At 36.4% G+C, this 17,413-nt stretch overlaps 1 protein-coding gene across 1 annotated transcript; it reads left to right on the top strand.

The window, feature by feature from the left end:
- Positions 1-1,278: 1,278 nt before the first annotated feature.
- Positions 1,279-8,338, top strand: EPGN (epithelial mitogen). The gene is made up of 5 exons (XM_019720020.3): positions 1,279-1,525; positions 2,057-2,143; positions 5,063-5,183; positions 5,901-6,053; positions 7,557-8,338. The coding sequence occupies exons 1-5, from the start codon at positions 1,480-1,482 to the stop codon at positions 7,609-7,611; spliced, it is 462 nt and encodes a 153-aa protein (XP_019575579.2). The 5' UTR covers positions 1,279-1,479; the 3' UTR covers positions 7,612-8,338.
- The last annotated feature ends 9,075 nt before the right edge of the window (positions 8,339-17,413 follow it).

A 17,413-nucleotide genomic window follows, 5' to 3' on the forward strand; every position in this document is an offset into this window, starting at 1 on the left:
AATTCAAATATTATTTGCCTGGGAAAAAAATAGCCGGAAATTATTTTAATAATAAACAGTTTAAAAATCCCCACAGAAGTAGAAATACAAAATGTAGGCACATTTAAAGTGAGCTAAGTACTATATATTCTTTTAACTTTAAAATGATGACGTCTGTGATGATTGCCTAAGTTATAATGAGTTCAACAAGCTCATTCTTGAGTGATTTCTAAAGCCAAATTCATATTTGAATAGTAATAGGAATCCTGGGAAATTGAATTTGCTGGATGGACATGATGCAAATGATAACTTATCTTGACTTAAACAGCTTTTCAAGGTACGGAAAATGTGAACAATTGAAATTCCTGAGAAAAAGGCACAACACCTCCACAAAACATATTTATAAAGTGTTCATCATAATTTGGGGCAAGTGAAAATTTATGGGAAGCTCCTTATAGTCACAATATGTAACAGCAATAATTACATGTTTTGGCCTTTAAAATGATACTTTGATAATCATAACTAGATTAACAGTCAGAAAAATTTGAATGTTGTGTTAAATTTAAAACTTTCTATTCATTAGATGTAGCAAAACTAAATATTTTAATTATATCTTAATGAAAACTTTTATTATCATCATCATCATCATCATTTTGCTTCTTTGCTTATCCTCTCTAACCTACTCATTGGGGCACAAATTTAAGCATTGTAGTTCCCAGAACTTGGTAGCCCATTCCATTTCCTCAGAAAAATATTAAGTGGCAGAATGACATGATGGTAAATGTTATGCTATTAAAATAATTATTTTTATATAACTTGTGATAATAAAACTAGATAGCAAAAACTAAAATGAAATATTAAACCTGTTTTTACACAAATGTAATTGTTCTCCCCTGTCACTAAATTACAAAATATCTTCATTTTCAGTGAAACCCAGGCTGTACTGAAAGGCAGTGTAACTAACTGATGGCAGGTTCAGAGATATTCTTTTATCATTTTTATTATTCTTATCATTCTTTTCTTTATTATTTATTCTATTCTTTACTATTCTTTTATTATTTTTATTATTCTTTTATTATTCTTTTATCTGTTTCTTAGTTTGCAAATATAAAAAATCCCTTTGTTGGAATCCAATCAGGTTGCTAGCCACTTTGGAGCTAGTACAATTCTGTTTAGACCAATGGGAGCTTTGCTGAATTCAGATTGTTTTTTGTGGTTTTAAGTACTTTGACCTCCCAGGTTATGCCCACAGGTTACAGGAAATCGGTGTTTCAAAAGAAACCTGATCACATTGTGAGATAATGCAGGTATCCTAACCGAGAGTGTGAGCGCCTCGGGGCTTCAGGCTGCTGCCAGAAGTACATATTTTTTTGATTGGTAAGAACTGCCAGATGACGCTTCATGAAATATAAATGCAAGAAAGGCTCAGAGGGCTCCATAAAACCTTCCACCCGTCAGTCTAGGAGGATAAGAGCAAGATACTGTTAATAAGTGCAGGAGATGGCTTTTGGTGGCGTTTCAATATCAGTCTATATCTTATTCAATGGTAGGTAATTTCTTTTTGTTTTGTTAATTTTGTATCAGTGTAAAATGTGAATAGGATTTGTTTTCTCTGAATTAGTGAGAAGTTGGCTTTTAGCAGTTGTTCTTCATGACAAAGATTAGAGCAAGGAATCTGAATTAATTTAGTTTCTTATGTAATGTATGTTCTTCTCCTAATATATTTTGACACCTCTTTTGTTGAGACCTTTAAATGTTTGCTTCATAAAACCAAAGAGTGGTTAATTACATTTTAACTACTATTCAATAGCATCTTTGTGATTGAATCAGTATATAAGTGTATTCACTTTCTCTTAAATATTAATGTGTTTCTATTTTCTATAATTATAATATAGTCAGTGGACTTAGTATGGATGGGAAACTGTCAGGAAATTGCCCTAGTCAGATTATGGATCTCAAATGTAGATGAATTAAAACTAGAACATAAGTGGGAACAAATAGAATAACTTTCAATCTGTTGCTTGTACATAGAAGGAGGCTCACCTGCTAAAGATGCTTTTCCCCCCCATTCATACAGCAATGGCAGCATTGACTGAAGAGGTGGCCATGAATGTAACACCCACAGTAACTCAGCAAAGTAACTGGACAGATAACAAAATAGAAGGTATTTTCTTGGCACTTTTGTGTTTCAAGTGACTTTCTTTTGAACTTCTGAGAGAAATTTGGATTGTGATAAAAATAACACTGGAAAATTGTAAATATGTATTTTATTATTAGATAACCAACTCTTAGCATGATGCTGTTAAATGGAAGTGACAGGTAGATGTCAGCAAATAATTGCCTTTTAAAAAAAGAGGAAGTGAAGCAAATGAGAGAAAGAAAAGTTGTCTTCAGTTACTATCCTGAATGTGAAACATGACACCATTTCTGCTTGATTCCTGCGTGATTCCCAATAACCCATGTGTGTCCAGAGACAGTTTGTCACCATTTGGCATTATATTTTGATCTGTGACTATGAGCTTTGCAACCAAAGAAATTATGGCTACAAGATGAAACTGTAATTCACGTCCCCTCATCTTTGGAAACATCTTCTTTCTTGTTTGTTTTAGGGAGGCTTTTGTTGTTGTTGTAGCATAGGCTATATTTCCTAAGCACTTCTCCCTAATTTTTGTTGTTGATGATGATGATAGGTTTTCTTTCTTATTTTATTATTACTATTAGAATAGCGTCTGGCTGCGGTCGAGCATCAGCATTTTTTCAAACCTGTTTGAACTCTTAGAGGTGAACTTGGAAAGCTTGTTCCCTGCCAAGATCTGAGTGCTGGGTGGTTGATTCTGACACAAATCACATACTGCCCCCTACTGTGGAGATCAGTGATGTGACATAGGACAGAGAAAACCACATGTTGCTCTCAGAGTCAGGCAAATAAAAGATCGAGTCAAATATTTTGCTTCTGAATATGAAAAATAGTAATATTTAAGTATTCTTCATTTTACCAATAATTTTAAATTTGAAAAATTACTTAAAATATTTTTGCCATTTAAGTTTTTGAATATCAATTTGCAAAATAAAATCAGTGTGGGTTTTAGAATAATTTTTATAACTTTGTCTTCTGAGACTTTGAGCAAAGAGAAATACTTTCGTTAGAAGATCATACTGCAGAAAATTAAACTACGGTTTCTCTCAGTGACTGGGTTCATAACATTATGCCCAGAACCACTTTTTTTCTTCCTTAATAGGGAACTGCAAGTAAAAGTCTCCAAGTTACAGGTAACCATGATGTAAAAAAGCAATTGAATGTATGGTCTCTATAGTTTTCCTTTGATTTCTTGATGAGGAACTTTAGTTTTTCCTTGCTTTTTATTTAACTTAAAAATCTGAATCCAGTATCTCAGGACATTCTTTTTATAAATGTCCTTCTTCTTAGAGGAAAGATGAACCTCTCTAGTATACGCTTTCTTTGGAAATGCCTTCTTTTGGTTCTCACATTTTCTAGCAAATCTTGGTTCAGGCTTGATTAATTGGACTTTAGTTTTGAAGTAGGAAGAACCTACTTCAACAACCAAATTCTCACTGCTTTACAATTAATTATTAGAAGGAGAAATTAGATTCACTACTATATCCCATTCAACAAAATGAATGTGAATTTTAATGTAATATTGTGTATTCTCAATGAAAAGGAAATTATATAACAGAGGATCTTGTTGGTGTCTTAGTACCTAAAAAGTTAGTATTTTCAACATAAAAACACATGCCTTTTTAGATCTGAACAAATAAGTAGGAGTCTCTTCATCTACTTAGTAGGGCAAATATGGTGTAACATGATAACTAAGGATGAGGAGATATTCCTAACATGTTTATTCATAACAATGAGAAAATAAAATCCCACTAATTCTGCTTGGGAAAATTTTAAGAATCAGCAATTAAAGTATACCAAAAAGGACTCAGTTACAGTTTTATCTGTGTCATTCCCACTACCGTGTTTCCCCCAAAATAAGACTTAGCTGGACCATCAGCTTAAATGTGTCTTTTGGAGCAAAACTTAATATAAGACCTGGTATTATATTATATTATATTATATTATATTATATTATATTATATGTTATTATGTAAGACCGGGTCTTATATTAATTTTTGCTCCAAAAGATACATTAGAGCTGATGGTCTGGCTAAGTCTTATTTTCGGGGAAACACGGTATATGAACCCCAAGGATGATATAAATATATGTCTTTCATACATTAGGGAATGAAGAGTAAGCATCCTGAAATATATACATTTTGCCACAACACAGCTTCCCAAAGGGAAGCATCCCATAAAGAGGCTTCTGGACACTTGACCATTAAAGTTCTGTCAAGTGTGGTCACTTACATAGTATCAGAGCTAGATATCAAAACTCAGGTTTTTAAATTCCAACTCCAAGACTTTTCCCATTATTTCATAAAGTTTCTTAACTGAGCAAAATTCCTAATTAATATTTGAAGGTATTGTCTTAACTATGTTAAGCCTGAGCCATATGTTGCTTCTGGCTTCTTGTATAGGTCATAACAATACCTCTTCTGAAATGAGTTAGGGAAATGTTTCCTTTTTAATTAGCTACTCGTGGTGTCCATATAAAAGGAAGGAGGAATTCTCATCTCACTCTCCTCTGGGAGAAGAGAAGAAAAATCAAGTTCATTACCTAGCAATTATAAATCCCAAACTCCCTAAGCACTGACTTCGCATGTATAAAGGGAAGAATGAAAAAAAAATGAGATCTTTTAACTTACCAGCATTGAAGCGTACATTTGGGAAGCCTTGCTCAAGATAACATGCTAAGACCACAATCAATGCTGCCACCTTTTGGCAAACTTGTATCGATACTTTATTATGTAGCTTCCAAAGAATGGATCAATTTACCTCCACCCCTTAATTAATTAATGAGCTGTCTAGATATATTTTCCCTGCCAAGGGAATCAATCAATAGTTCAATGCACACAGCACCCAAAGAACATTCTTAAATTAAAGGTGTCTTCACACATGTTACAAACCTACCATAAAAATGTGACCCACTTCATCTGTTTATATTGTTTCTCCTTTTCCTAGCTGACTACGCAGAAGGACCAATAGCCTTGAAGTTCTCACATCCTTGCGTGGAAGACCACAACAGTTACTGCATCAATGGTGTTTGTGCCTTCCACCATGAGTTGAAGAAAGCCATCTGCAGGTAATGGAAAAGAACTCTCAAAGTCCTAGAGACGGGAGAAGGTGAATTTATGCCTGTGGTGTTTCACAGTATATTTCCACACCCCTCTGTTTTATGGAGCAAAAAGGGTACACAACCTGAACATGACTCACAAATCCTCTTTGCATTTGAATATCTGTGGAGTCTTTTTCTAAGCTGCCTAATCCTCATTACTCAAAAATATGGTTCCCAGGTTAGCGGCATCTGTGTAACCTGGGAACTTGATAGAAATGCAGAAGCGCATGTTCCACCTCAAAACTACTGAAGTCATATTAGCATTTTAACAACATGCAGAGATGATTCCGAGTTTTCATGGGGTTGATTATAGGATGAACTGAGACAAACAGGAACACAAAGTTCTAGAGCAACTAAAATACTATTTTTATGATCATTGATTTGCTCGATATCCTCCTGTGAAAGACTGAGTTAATAATTTTCTGGATCAACGCATGGTACGTACTACTTTTCTCTTCTACCAATGAGGAAATTTGCACTGATATGGGGACTTAATGAAATTATTATTGTAAAATACATAGCTTCTTCAATACCTGTAACAGATTGGCTTTCATTTGGTATTTGCCTCTTTAATTTAAATGACATATTTTCCATTGAAATTTTTTCATTATTTAAAATTGGTCATTTCTTTGTATTTCTATCATAATGACTTTTAAAATTATGCATTCTTTTCTTTTTGTGAAGGTGTTTTACTGGTTATACTGGAGAAAGGTGTGAGCATTTGACCTTAACTTCATATGCTGTGGATTCTCATGAAAAATACATTGCAATTGGGATTGGTGTTGGATTATTATTAAGCGGTTTTCTTTCTATTTTTTACTGCTACATAAGAAAGAGGTATGAAATAAAACAAAATATGAAGTCACTGGGCACTCATTCATTTGACAAATATTTATTGAGCTCCTACAATGTACCAGGCATTGACATGTATAACTTTTTAGGGAAAATATGGCTGTAAATCTGGCAATTTTCTATATATTTGTTTTGATGCTTTTTCTCAGACAAGTGGTAAAAATTTACCTGCAGTTGTAATAGGATAGTTCCAATTTACAATCTCTGGGTGCCTACATCAAAGTTATAAATGAGGGAGAGAGTAGACCCCACAAGGGTAGAGATTAAGTGTGTCTTATTGACAATTATATGTTCAGTGCCAGATATCACAGTTCGGTGCCTGGCACACAATAGACACTCAGTAAATATTTGTTGAATGAAGAAATCAGGAAATTAGTATTAAACGAATGAAAGTGTATAACAAACAAAGACCATTTACTTCCCAGACATCAACTAAGGGTATATTCAGGAGATATTCAGGAGATACTATCTACTACTAACAGCCTAAGAAGATAAGCTTGATCCACTAAGTATAAATTACTTATGTATTAATTCTTATTTCTGGTATATCCACACTGGTAATTTTTTCCCTTAAGTCCATGTAATTAGGGAAAATCAAGATAATAATGCGAGATAAAAAGTAAAAAGTATAAATACATTTCCCTTGCTGTACTCTATTAACCAAGTTGTCATTTTAAAAATGACTAAGACTGTACAAAATACGACAAATTTTCACGTGCTTACTACCAATATGTTGGACCACTGCTGCATGGATCTAACCTCAAACATGCTGTTTTCATGGTGTCTATAAGAATGTGATATCAACTATTAGGATGAGATCAGGGTTATGGAACCTCAATAATCACATCTTAGAATAAAATCTGTTATATCAATTGTAAATCACTTAATATAAAATCTGTTATATCAATTGATATTATTATACCAATTGCCTAAGAGACCAGAAACAAACAAACAAAAAAGATGTAGACCTTTTAATGTTAACAAGAGAGCAGCTGCCTGAGGTCACTTTCCTTAGAAGCAGAACCTAAAATGGGGATTCTTGTGCAAGTGGTTGGTCAAGGGATGCCCTAAGGTGAAACCTATAATGAAGAAAGGAAAGCCAGAGCAGAGGAAGAAAAGCAAAGATGTGGCATTAGCTGAAGTCTAGCCTGAGCCTGGTTCTCCAGGGAGGTCTCAAACTTGGATGGCATTCCAGACCTATCCCAAGATGGTGAGGGATCTTGGCTTTAATATCCTGTGTCATCAAGCATGGGTGGTGCTCCTGGCGGGGCAGGAGGCAGGGGCCAAGAATCTCCCTGGAGTCTTCAGGCAAAATGAGCTGTTGGCCAAGGGCAATATTTTGGAGAAGGATGCTGGGGATGAATCTACCAGTGGATAAAGGGGATATGGGTGGGGCACCAACGGCAACTGCGATAGCATAGCGTTTATATAATCTTCAACAAGCTGTACATACAGCAAATTCATATGGAAATCAATGCTCTGTTTTAGGTGTCTAAAATTGAAATCACCTTACAACATCTGTTCCGGTGGAAGTCCACTGTGAGGCCTTTGAACGAAATTTTCATGAGGTTTTGTAAAAATCAGTGGGCCCACAATTGAAACTTTCAAATGAAACAACAAAACTTCCCAAGCTGACTAGACTTGTTAAATAATGGAAGCTGGGATCATGATGAAATGAGAGAACACATTTCAACATTGGTCTTTAAACTTTGCCTTCACTGGGGTGCCATGGGAGCCAATGGAACAATCTTACAGTGACAGAAGTTCATAATACTACTCTGGATCTGTTGCTCTTGTTGTGTGATTATTGTTCTCACCACGGAGAGACTGAATTTCGTACACCTGACCATGTCAGATATGAGTTTTCATGGGAATAATTATCAACCTTGCAGCAAGCCAAAGCAATGCTATGCTTGGGTTCTTCGTGTGCTTACTACCAGTATTTTGGACCACTGCTCTATGGATCTAACCTCAAACAGGCTGCTTTCATGGTGTCTATAAGAATGTGATGTCAACGATTAGAATGATATCGGTGTTATGGCACCTTCAGTGAACCAAACATGTGCCTGGAGTCTAAGCCAGGGACAAGGAAATGGGGTGTCCAAAGCAGACATACATCATACTCAGCTTGTGACAACACTGTGGAGCTTTCATCTGTGAAATATGGAATAAGCTAAAGTGTTTCTGATGACTGAAAGCTATCTGGATATGGAGCCCTGAGCTGGCAAAACATTTCTGCTTCTGAATGGATTATAAAATGTTGTGTTGGATCCACTGGTCTCCTAATGCTTATATGGGCATCACTTCCCTCTATTGTTAGTGGAATTACCTGGTGACTATCCACTGGGACTGAAATTCTACTATAAAATTCTACAATTGGCCCTGAAAGAGAAACTGAAGAATGAGACACAGGAATTTTTTCAGCATGTGGAAACTTTTCAGCATGTGGAAACTTTCTTTACCATTTCTGTATACTTGACAGCAGATTTGCACATAGAGAGAGAAAATGGAACAATCATAGAAATAACTATTTGGGAATTAGGTTCCTTCCTCTTTAACCATATGTCTTCTATGTAATTAGAATAATCTTGGGCAGGACCCTTAATTTCTTTGGGCTTTGGCTTCTATTTCTACAAGGCCCTTCCTTCTAGCTCTAAAATTTGATGGTGGGAGAAGAAAGAAATTTTTTCCTATCTGTGCTGCAACTGGGATTATTCTCAACCTCACCTCTAAACCCATAACACACTACTGGCTATCATCTTAGGTGTATATTTCAGTGTTTGTTTTGTAAAAACATAATTTAAGAATTTGTTTTTAAAGCAAGCAAAATAAGATTTAAAAATAATATCAATGATTTTTCTTTTAGATTTCATCTAAAACTTTGGACACTTTTTTCCATTGTGATGTAGATAAGCAAAATAATTTTGACCATGAGATGTATTAAAAGAGAATCAAATGTGAATATTCTTACAATGGTAGCTTAGTAACAAGCCTTTCGCTTATATTAAGTTATAGCTTTTTATTCACTCCGAAACAAAACTGTGTTCTGCTTTCCTTTGAGTAGAAGGTATTTCGCTTGCCTTGTTTTGCCTACAGAAGGAATTTAAGGCAGATGAATTGCACATCAGCACTTTCTGCGTGTCCTCACAAAGTATGTAAAGGTTACCTCATACCAAGGAGTGGGGAGGTGGAGGTGCCTCCCAGTGACTCCAGCACCACACCCAGAAAGGTGTTAAAAAGCTGGGGAGAGTCCAGGAAGAAAGAAGACTTAATTAAGGACTGCCTCCTGATGAAAGGAAAGAGGAATTAATGCTGGAGTCTGGAGCGGCAATAACCTAAAAAGTTATAAAGATATGCAGTTTATAAATATTTCTAAATTATAATCACACTATCATTGAAACTAAGATAGAGAATTAAACATTCCCAGATAGCCAAAGAAAAAGCACACCAAAACCAAAACAAAAAAATTGAGATTCAATTTTTTTCACCTGTGGAACAATGTGCATTCACAGTATAAAATCCACCCAGTTAAGACGCTACAGAAATTGAGAGTATGGCTCATGAGAAGCCACCTGTGTACGATTGGCCATACACAATGATCACGTGATCCCATACGTCCTAGAGTTAAATTTTCAGGGAGGAATCTCTGGCATTCCTTTGGAGCCAGAGCCACACCTGGCAGTATTTATGTATGTAAGCAGGACTTAAGTGGAAAAATGCATAAATACAATATGTTCTGCAAAAATTTTCACCTTCTACTTTTTTGCTATGTGCACTCAGACTCTGAAAAATATGCCTACCAGTGAAGCCTTTGCATCAGAACTACATTTTCAGATATCAACCTATGGGTCATTAGGTGGGGTGGGTCATTTAGGAAAGAAATGAAACGTGTTTCTGGCATTTTTTACTAACTCAAATTGGCCAAGGGGTTCATCAATGTCTTTCATCTTCCATTTTGTCTCCTTCCTGTGTCAATATCCTTCAATTCTTCGAGAACACATTCCAGGATATCAATATTCATGAATCTTCATTAGTTAGTATTTTGGAGCATGATGGGGTTGGGAACAAACACTAATTTCAGTCACACTTGAGCCAGTAAACTGATACAAAGGAAGTTATGGTTGCTTGTTATTGTATCCTCTTTCTCTAAATTAGATTTTTGTGTAATTATGGTTTTTTATAACGTTTGAAGTGAATGAAAGTATAACATAGTTCATCTTTTGGGACATAATACAAATCTAATCCTTTAATTTGGAAATTTAGGACTTTTTAATTAGGAAATTTAGGATATCGTTGTGGTGACATCAAGAAGATTTTTATTTATTATATGTAATTGAAAAAAAAAGTCTTATCTTAAGAAAATCACAAGACAAACACCAGCAATTTAGGCTTTTGATGTTGAACATAAGGAAAGTTCCTCTCTGCAGGAGACAATGAGTAAGCCATCTGACTTCTCTATATTACAAAATGTAACACACTCTCTGTGGTGTGCCGTAAATATTGATACCCTGCAACTCACACTTATGGGAAAGGTTACCAAAATCTCTTGCAAAACACCACTCTTTCTGGCTTACATCCTGGCTGCATGACATCGGGATACTAGCATCTGCCAAAATGAACTAGAAGTGTTGAAATTTAATTTGTCAAAGTCTGGCACTGCTAATCTGAGTAAGTCCACATTTCTGTCCAAATCTTTGGCACAGCCCAACGCCGTAGCACATTCAGAAACATATCTTCCAAATTAAGCTCCGAATTTCTGCTAATTATTCAATCAATGAATGGACAGCTCAGAGTATAAGAGCCTCAGTAGTTAATTTCCCAAGAATACAAAGGCTAAGCCCCTTGAGAATACCCATGTGAATAAATGTGTCCTTCCTTATATTTCACTCTTCTGCCAAAGCTGAACGTGATAGTTTCCAGGTTGTGAGAGACACCTACAGCTTGCAAAGAGACATCTCATAAAGATTAGGAATGTGATTATATAGTAACAAGGATAATTTAATTGTTTAGTCAGGGCTTATCTACATACCTTATGTCCTTTCTTTGTGATTTTTATGTCTTGGATAGTACTAGAGCATAAAACATTTAGATTGCAATTAGGTGAAAACAACAGTCAAACAAATATCAAACTCGCAGTGCTTTTTGATTTTTTAAGAGGGTATTAATAGGCCTCATACCTTTCTGGAAAGAATGGCATCTCTAGATCTTTAAAATCACACAAAAATATTGAGACAATATTAAGTCCCTTCACAAATCAAGATGAAGTAATTGTGCAATATAGCTACCATTTATGAGCACTTACAATGTTTGAAAAGCATTATTAGCATTATTTTAATTAATCCACGCCTGTGTGTAATTGAGGCTTAGAGAAAGCAATTCACTTTTTCAAGGTGACAGAGTCTTTAAGTGCAGAGCCTAGACCTACACCAGGTAGATCTGAGCCAAAGTCTCTCATCTAAACTCTGTGAACTCTATATATTTTATGGAAAATATTAGTGTTGGGGGTTAATTTCTTGATGATCTAGAGATATAGCTAAGTGATACGTAAACAAATGAGAAAAGTTCCTTTCTTTAAAATATATAAAATAATCACTTTCGTCATGGATCAACCACAAAAGCTCCCTGCTGTCGTCTGCTGATTATTAAGACATGCATACCACACGCAGGGTGGGGCCAGAAGAGACCTCAAGTTCCTGCTGACTGTTGAATGTAGTCTGGGAAGAAAATGTAGACTGTAAATGAACCCCGGTTTACCCTCAGAACTCGAGGGATGAGATGGTTACTTGGGAATACTTGACCCCAGCCTGTGGACAAGGTCTCTGGCACTGATGGTCCACTAACTGTGACACGCCTGGCTCAGCTGGGTGATGGGAGGAGGAATGAGTGGTTTTTGTATCTACAGGAAAATATCATCAACTGCCTTTTCACTATACCACCCTCAATCTCATCCCCAGCCCCACATCCACCTTAGACAAAAAGTCAATGGTGGTGGTGCAGCTTGGGGTCAAAATTGCAAGCAACATTAATCAGTGCAATGGGTGGATACCTCAATGACCTGTGATCTTGTGCAGCTGTGTGATTATTTAATTTTGCTGGGGCCCTTTGGACATGATATTCTTGCCCGTGAAGAGGAGAAGTTAGACTCTAAAGGTGATCTCCACATTCCCTTCCTGGTTGGAAATTGTATGTTGAAAATGTGCAGCCTCTAAGGCAGATCCAGCCCACAGACATGTGTGCTTTGGCTTTCCAGGTGTTTGTTTTAAATCAAGCCCACATCTAGAAATCAAGATGTTTTACTATAAAAATCTAGCTAGTGTAGCTTCTTTTGAAAACCAGAAGATATAGAGCAGTGGCCCTATCTTCTTACAGAGCTTTGGTGAGGAGTCGTGTGCCTTGGACACCCAGCCTGCTTCTGTCACGATGTTCAGGGTTCCTATGGGCCTTTAAGTCTGCATGCAACCTTGGTTCTTTGACTGGATTAATTTTAAGATCCTGCCTCATCTAAATCCTTCTGAGTCTAGTCATCAAGATGCCTGTAGAGGGCCCTGTTGCACTACAAATTGCTCGAGCCAAGAAAGGATGGATTGCCCTGGAATGTGCTCTTCAGGAGAACCCACATTCACCTGGAAGCTGGCGGGGATGGCATCCGATGACTCAGACACTGCCCAGCCCACGCCCTCTGTCACTCTCTGCTACAATCTTCACTAGATTGGTTTTGTCAGTGTTCAGCCCTGCTTATATTGCCTCCCTGCCCCAAAGCCAATGCTGACTGCCCATTGTAAGCCATGTTTAGAAAAGCTTCCTCTCCTGGCAGTCTCCCCAGGAGGCTCAGGGAGACTCCCTTTCTCGTCTGCCCTCCCAGTGCTCCCTACGCAGATCCTACAATTTCTATCTGCGTGTTAGGGTCTCTGCTATTTCTTCCACATGTATTACCCTCCTCCGTCTGCCAAGATCCTACACAATTTTTCTCTAATTTTGCCTTTCCCTTGAAGAATTATGTTATTTACAAACATCATCTCCCTCTTCTTTGAACTCCCTGGACATCCTTTTAAAAAAACAAAACCCAATGGTGCTACCGTCTGCCTTGTATTTAATGATTTATGTTTAAGAGTCCGTGGTAATCTTATGAATAATGGACTTCATTCATTAAGTTCGTACCACAGACTGGGCACAATGCTAAGTAACTTATATACAGCATCTCCCGCAATCCTCTGAGACAGCCAGAGGAAGTTTTACTGGGGGCTGCGGTGAACAGTATTTAAGGAGATGCGTCTATGGAATTTAATGGACAGAGGCTTAAATCCCAGCTCCACCCTTACTTGCCCTGCTACCTTGATCAAGTTTCTTAACTTTTCCAAACCTGTTTTTGTCACTTGTAGAAAAGGGATAATGTGTGTCTCCTACAGTATTTTGAGGGTAATAGTAGGTGATTGATGAATATTAACTATTTTATTAGATTGCCTTCTATTTTTCAGATTAAGAAACTGAAATTATATAGTTTAAGTAACTTGTTCAATGATATGCAACCTGTAAGTGGTGGAACCTGGACTTGACCCCAAGGCTCTTCAGTTCTAAGGCCTGCTTCGCTCAGAAAGTGCTCTGACCATGGACACTGCGTTTACTAGCCCAGTGTGTTTGGAGCAAGATCTGCAATCTCAGAGAGCTAGGTTTTTGAATCCCAACTGTTTATTAATTTTGTGATGGAGAATAAATTATTTAACCCCTCTAAATCTCAGGAGCCTCCGTGATAAAACGGAGATAATAATTACATCTAACCTATAGGGTCATTTTAGGATTATGTTAAATTAGATAGCTAATGTATATAAAATATCTAGAACACAGTACTCATTCAATAAATATTACTTATAATTATTAAATATTTGAAACTGCTGTTGAAGCTCTTATGGGCACTGAATAGTCAGTTTTATTATAACATGACATATGCATTCCTAAAAATCATCACACTGTAAAACTGAGCAATAAAAATCACAGGCTTTATGGGAAAAGTGGGGTTAAGGGGTATAATGCTCAAAAACTTTGTGACATATGAAAAAAAAATAAACCTAATAAAAAGTAGCATAGTTTTATACATTTTACATGGTAAATAAATAAATAAATAAATAAATAAATATGTATAGGTTTGCATGGCACTTTATCTTGAAAAACACCTGGAGTTTGCTTGTGAAAGTGGGTGTCAGAAGGGTTGTAGTTTGCGAGTTACTGTCAAGTGATAGAGGAAGGGTTGTAGAGATTGAATGAAAAGTTGTAACAGCAGATGTGGATGAGTGTAGCTCATAACACAAATGTGAACCAAGGTATCCCATATACGTTTGAGATTTGTGTGTGTGTGTGTGTGTGTGTGTGTGTGTTATGCAGTTTATGCTACTCAGCTCATTAGCTTTGTGCATTCATCTAGTGGGTCTATCAGAGGAAATCATGAATAAGCAAACACAAAACCCTGTTATGCCCAAATTGTTCCTTTATCGTGGAATAAATTCAGGCTTTCAAAACAGGCATTAAAACAGAATTGATTGTACCTTGAAATCACCACAGTACTGGTCTCTCAACCTAAATCTCAATTCTAATTATTAAGCACTTCAAATATTCTGATTTTATTAGGTACTCCAGACCTCCGGACTAGGGCTTATGATTACTTTCGTTTCTCCACCTAAGTTTTAACAGAATGTCAAGGATATAACTCTAAGCCCCATGTTACTGTGGACTCAAATTCTCTCAGACAAACTTGCTATCATAGTGTTTGGTCTTTTCCTTTGTCATGCGATAAATACAAAACCTCATGACTGTTGTTTCCTTCCTAAATTACCACTATGAAGAGTTCTAATTCTTCCTTCTTTCATCATGAATTATTTCTTTCCACTTTTTGCAGAAGTGAAAAATGTTTGGCTTCCTTCAGAATCTGTATTAGGCAGTAAGTTATGCCAAACGGCAGACCTCCAGCAGCAAGAACTTGCTTAAGAATTAACAAAACATTTAATACAAAGAAGGGGTCATTAAGTAAAAGGAAGTCTGTAAGGAAGAAGAGAGTCAAACTTGGTATCTGCTGGGGTCCCTGCTTGAGCCTAACACACCTTACTGTCTGGGTTCAGGCCTATCTAGGTGGGCTGGGCAAACAGGAGTGTCTGCAAACCGGTGCTCTGGTGCACTCCATTTACTTGAAAGACTAGGGAGCCTCCTGTGAGTGTGAACACCTTCCATGCTTCTCAAACCTGATCCAAATTGATTTATCCTCTGGTGGCTTCTGGTTGCATGGCTAGGGAAATATACAGCGTGTAGTAAAATGTAATAAAAATTTGTCTATGTGTTTGCCTTTCCAGCATGAATACCTCTTCTGAAAACAGCACCCCAGCTTTGCTTTGGAGGACCATCCTCCTTCGCCTTCATTGCACCTTGTCTAGGTGTGCTTCCCTCATCTCTAATCCTAGGTACAAGCAGAACATTTCATCCTGCCCAATACTAGGATTAACCAAGAGGCAGGGATGCAACCTCATCCAGATCAATGAAAATTAGTCCTAGGATTTTTATTGGAACCCTTTGGGGAAAATGTTCTCTATTTCAGATTGCATTGTCGGCATAGTAGAATGAAATCTTAGATTTAGCCAAAGGCCATCAATGCTACCCCAGGACAGCAACCTGCCAAAGACGGAAACTACATTAGAGAGAAGCAGGGAGAAGTATGAAAGTAATCCCGACCCCTGATGACAGTTTTTGAGGCCCTGATTCAAGCCCTGTTTGAAGTTCCAATCCTGTCCCTGGACTTTTTAAGATGAATTAATCAATACATTTCATTGTTAGCTTAAACATGGACCAGCTTCCTAAACCATCAAATTTATTCAAAGATTAGAGTAGAAAATTCTGAGTATTTTGCTCCTTAGAGGTTTTGTAAGACATGTACAGTTTCACGTCTCACTTTTCCTTTTCCCTAGAGAGGCAACTCACTCTTTTTAAAATTAAAGCTCAAAGACTAAAATACAATAAGTGATATACAATGAGTGACTGAAAGATACGTCATTTTTTTTTTTTTTTTTTAACTTTGGAGGATCTGGATATTAACATTGCAGTTAGTATCCCACATGACTATGCTGGAAAATACGCTTTCTAAATGTATCTATTTAGAAGTCCTACACAGATAGATTTTTCTGAAAAATTAGTTTATAACCTCATAAGTTAGTAGCATTTTTAAACCTTTAATTACATAAACACCTGGCTCCCATAATTCATTTTCATTATCTGCCAGACTTATGCTATACCAAATGTTTTTTTCTTATTAAATGTATAAAGTTTCACTGTTCTGCAAGAAGTTCTCAAATAACACAAATAAACAGAAAATTATGTTTTTTAAACACTGTTCTTCATATACTTAAAACGGGACATTCAACTAATATGCTTACAGAGAAGAATATTCATGATGAGAAAAATTCAGAATAACCTGAAATCATGAGCCATGTTGAAAAAGAGTAATTCGGCTTCCTGCCTTGAACTTGAAAGTGAAGCAGTTGAGAAGAGGCTTTTGACCACAAATAGTGAATGAGTAGTGGCCAGCAGCAGCAGATCTAACAGATTCTAAGAGGTACTTAGATGCTTACTCAAAGATCAGTTTTATTGCTATGAAGATACACATGACACCTAATTTTGGTGCTTCTTTGGTGAGAAAAACCCCAAGATAAAAATGCATGAAATTATCAATCTTACTCCATGCACATTTGAAAGAAAATCATCAGTCTGTTTTGCAACTTCAAAGAGAGAATTATTAAAGGACCCAGAGGGCCAAATTAAATTTGTTTAAAACATCTTTTGAAGTCAATCTCAGAATCACCTCGAATGGTAAATTGACTATAACTGGTAAATACTTTATGAGCTCCGCATTGCTCATCAAACCACAAGTTGAAGACAAGATGAAGACAGTGCCTGCATAAAACAACTCACATTTTAATATTAAACAAGTGACTGAAAGGTTGAGCTCAATTCAATTTTGTTTAACCTAGGAATTGGATGGAAGCAGAGAATTTAATTGCTGCATATTATGTTATTATTACATTTGTGGATGATGTTTGTGATGACATAAATTGGTGAACTGCTTTATGGTAGAACAACTAAAGATATTTTAAAGGCTATTTTGGTATTCCTGGTATTGATTGGAAAAAAGGTACAATGGTTACATATATGGGTAAAATTTACAACACAAAATTTCTGATAAAATAGCCCATTACAAAGCCACTGTGCACTGTAGTTGGACTCTTCTTATCTCAAAAAGTTTGCGTCATGATTTTCTCAGTATGTCTGATGGGTTGGTATTGTCAACCTCAAAATAAAAGGCCAAAGTGAGA

This window comes from Rhinolophus sinicus, chromosome 1 (assembly GCF_057876585.1).
Source record: "Rhinolophus sinicus isolate RSI-liver-muscle chromosome 1, RSI-T2T, whole genome shotgun sequence".
Classification (NCBI taxonomy): domain Eukaryota; kingdom Metazoa; phylum Chordata; class Mammalia; order Chiroptera; family Rhinolophidae; genus Rhinolophus; species Rhinolophus sinicus.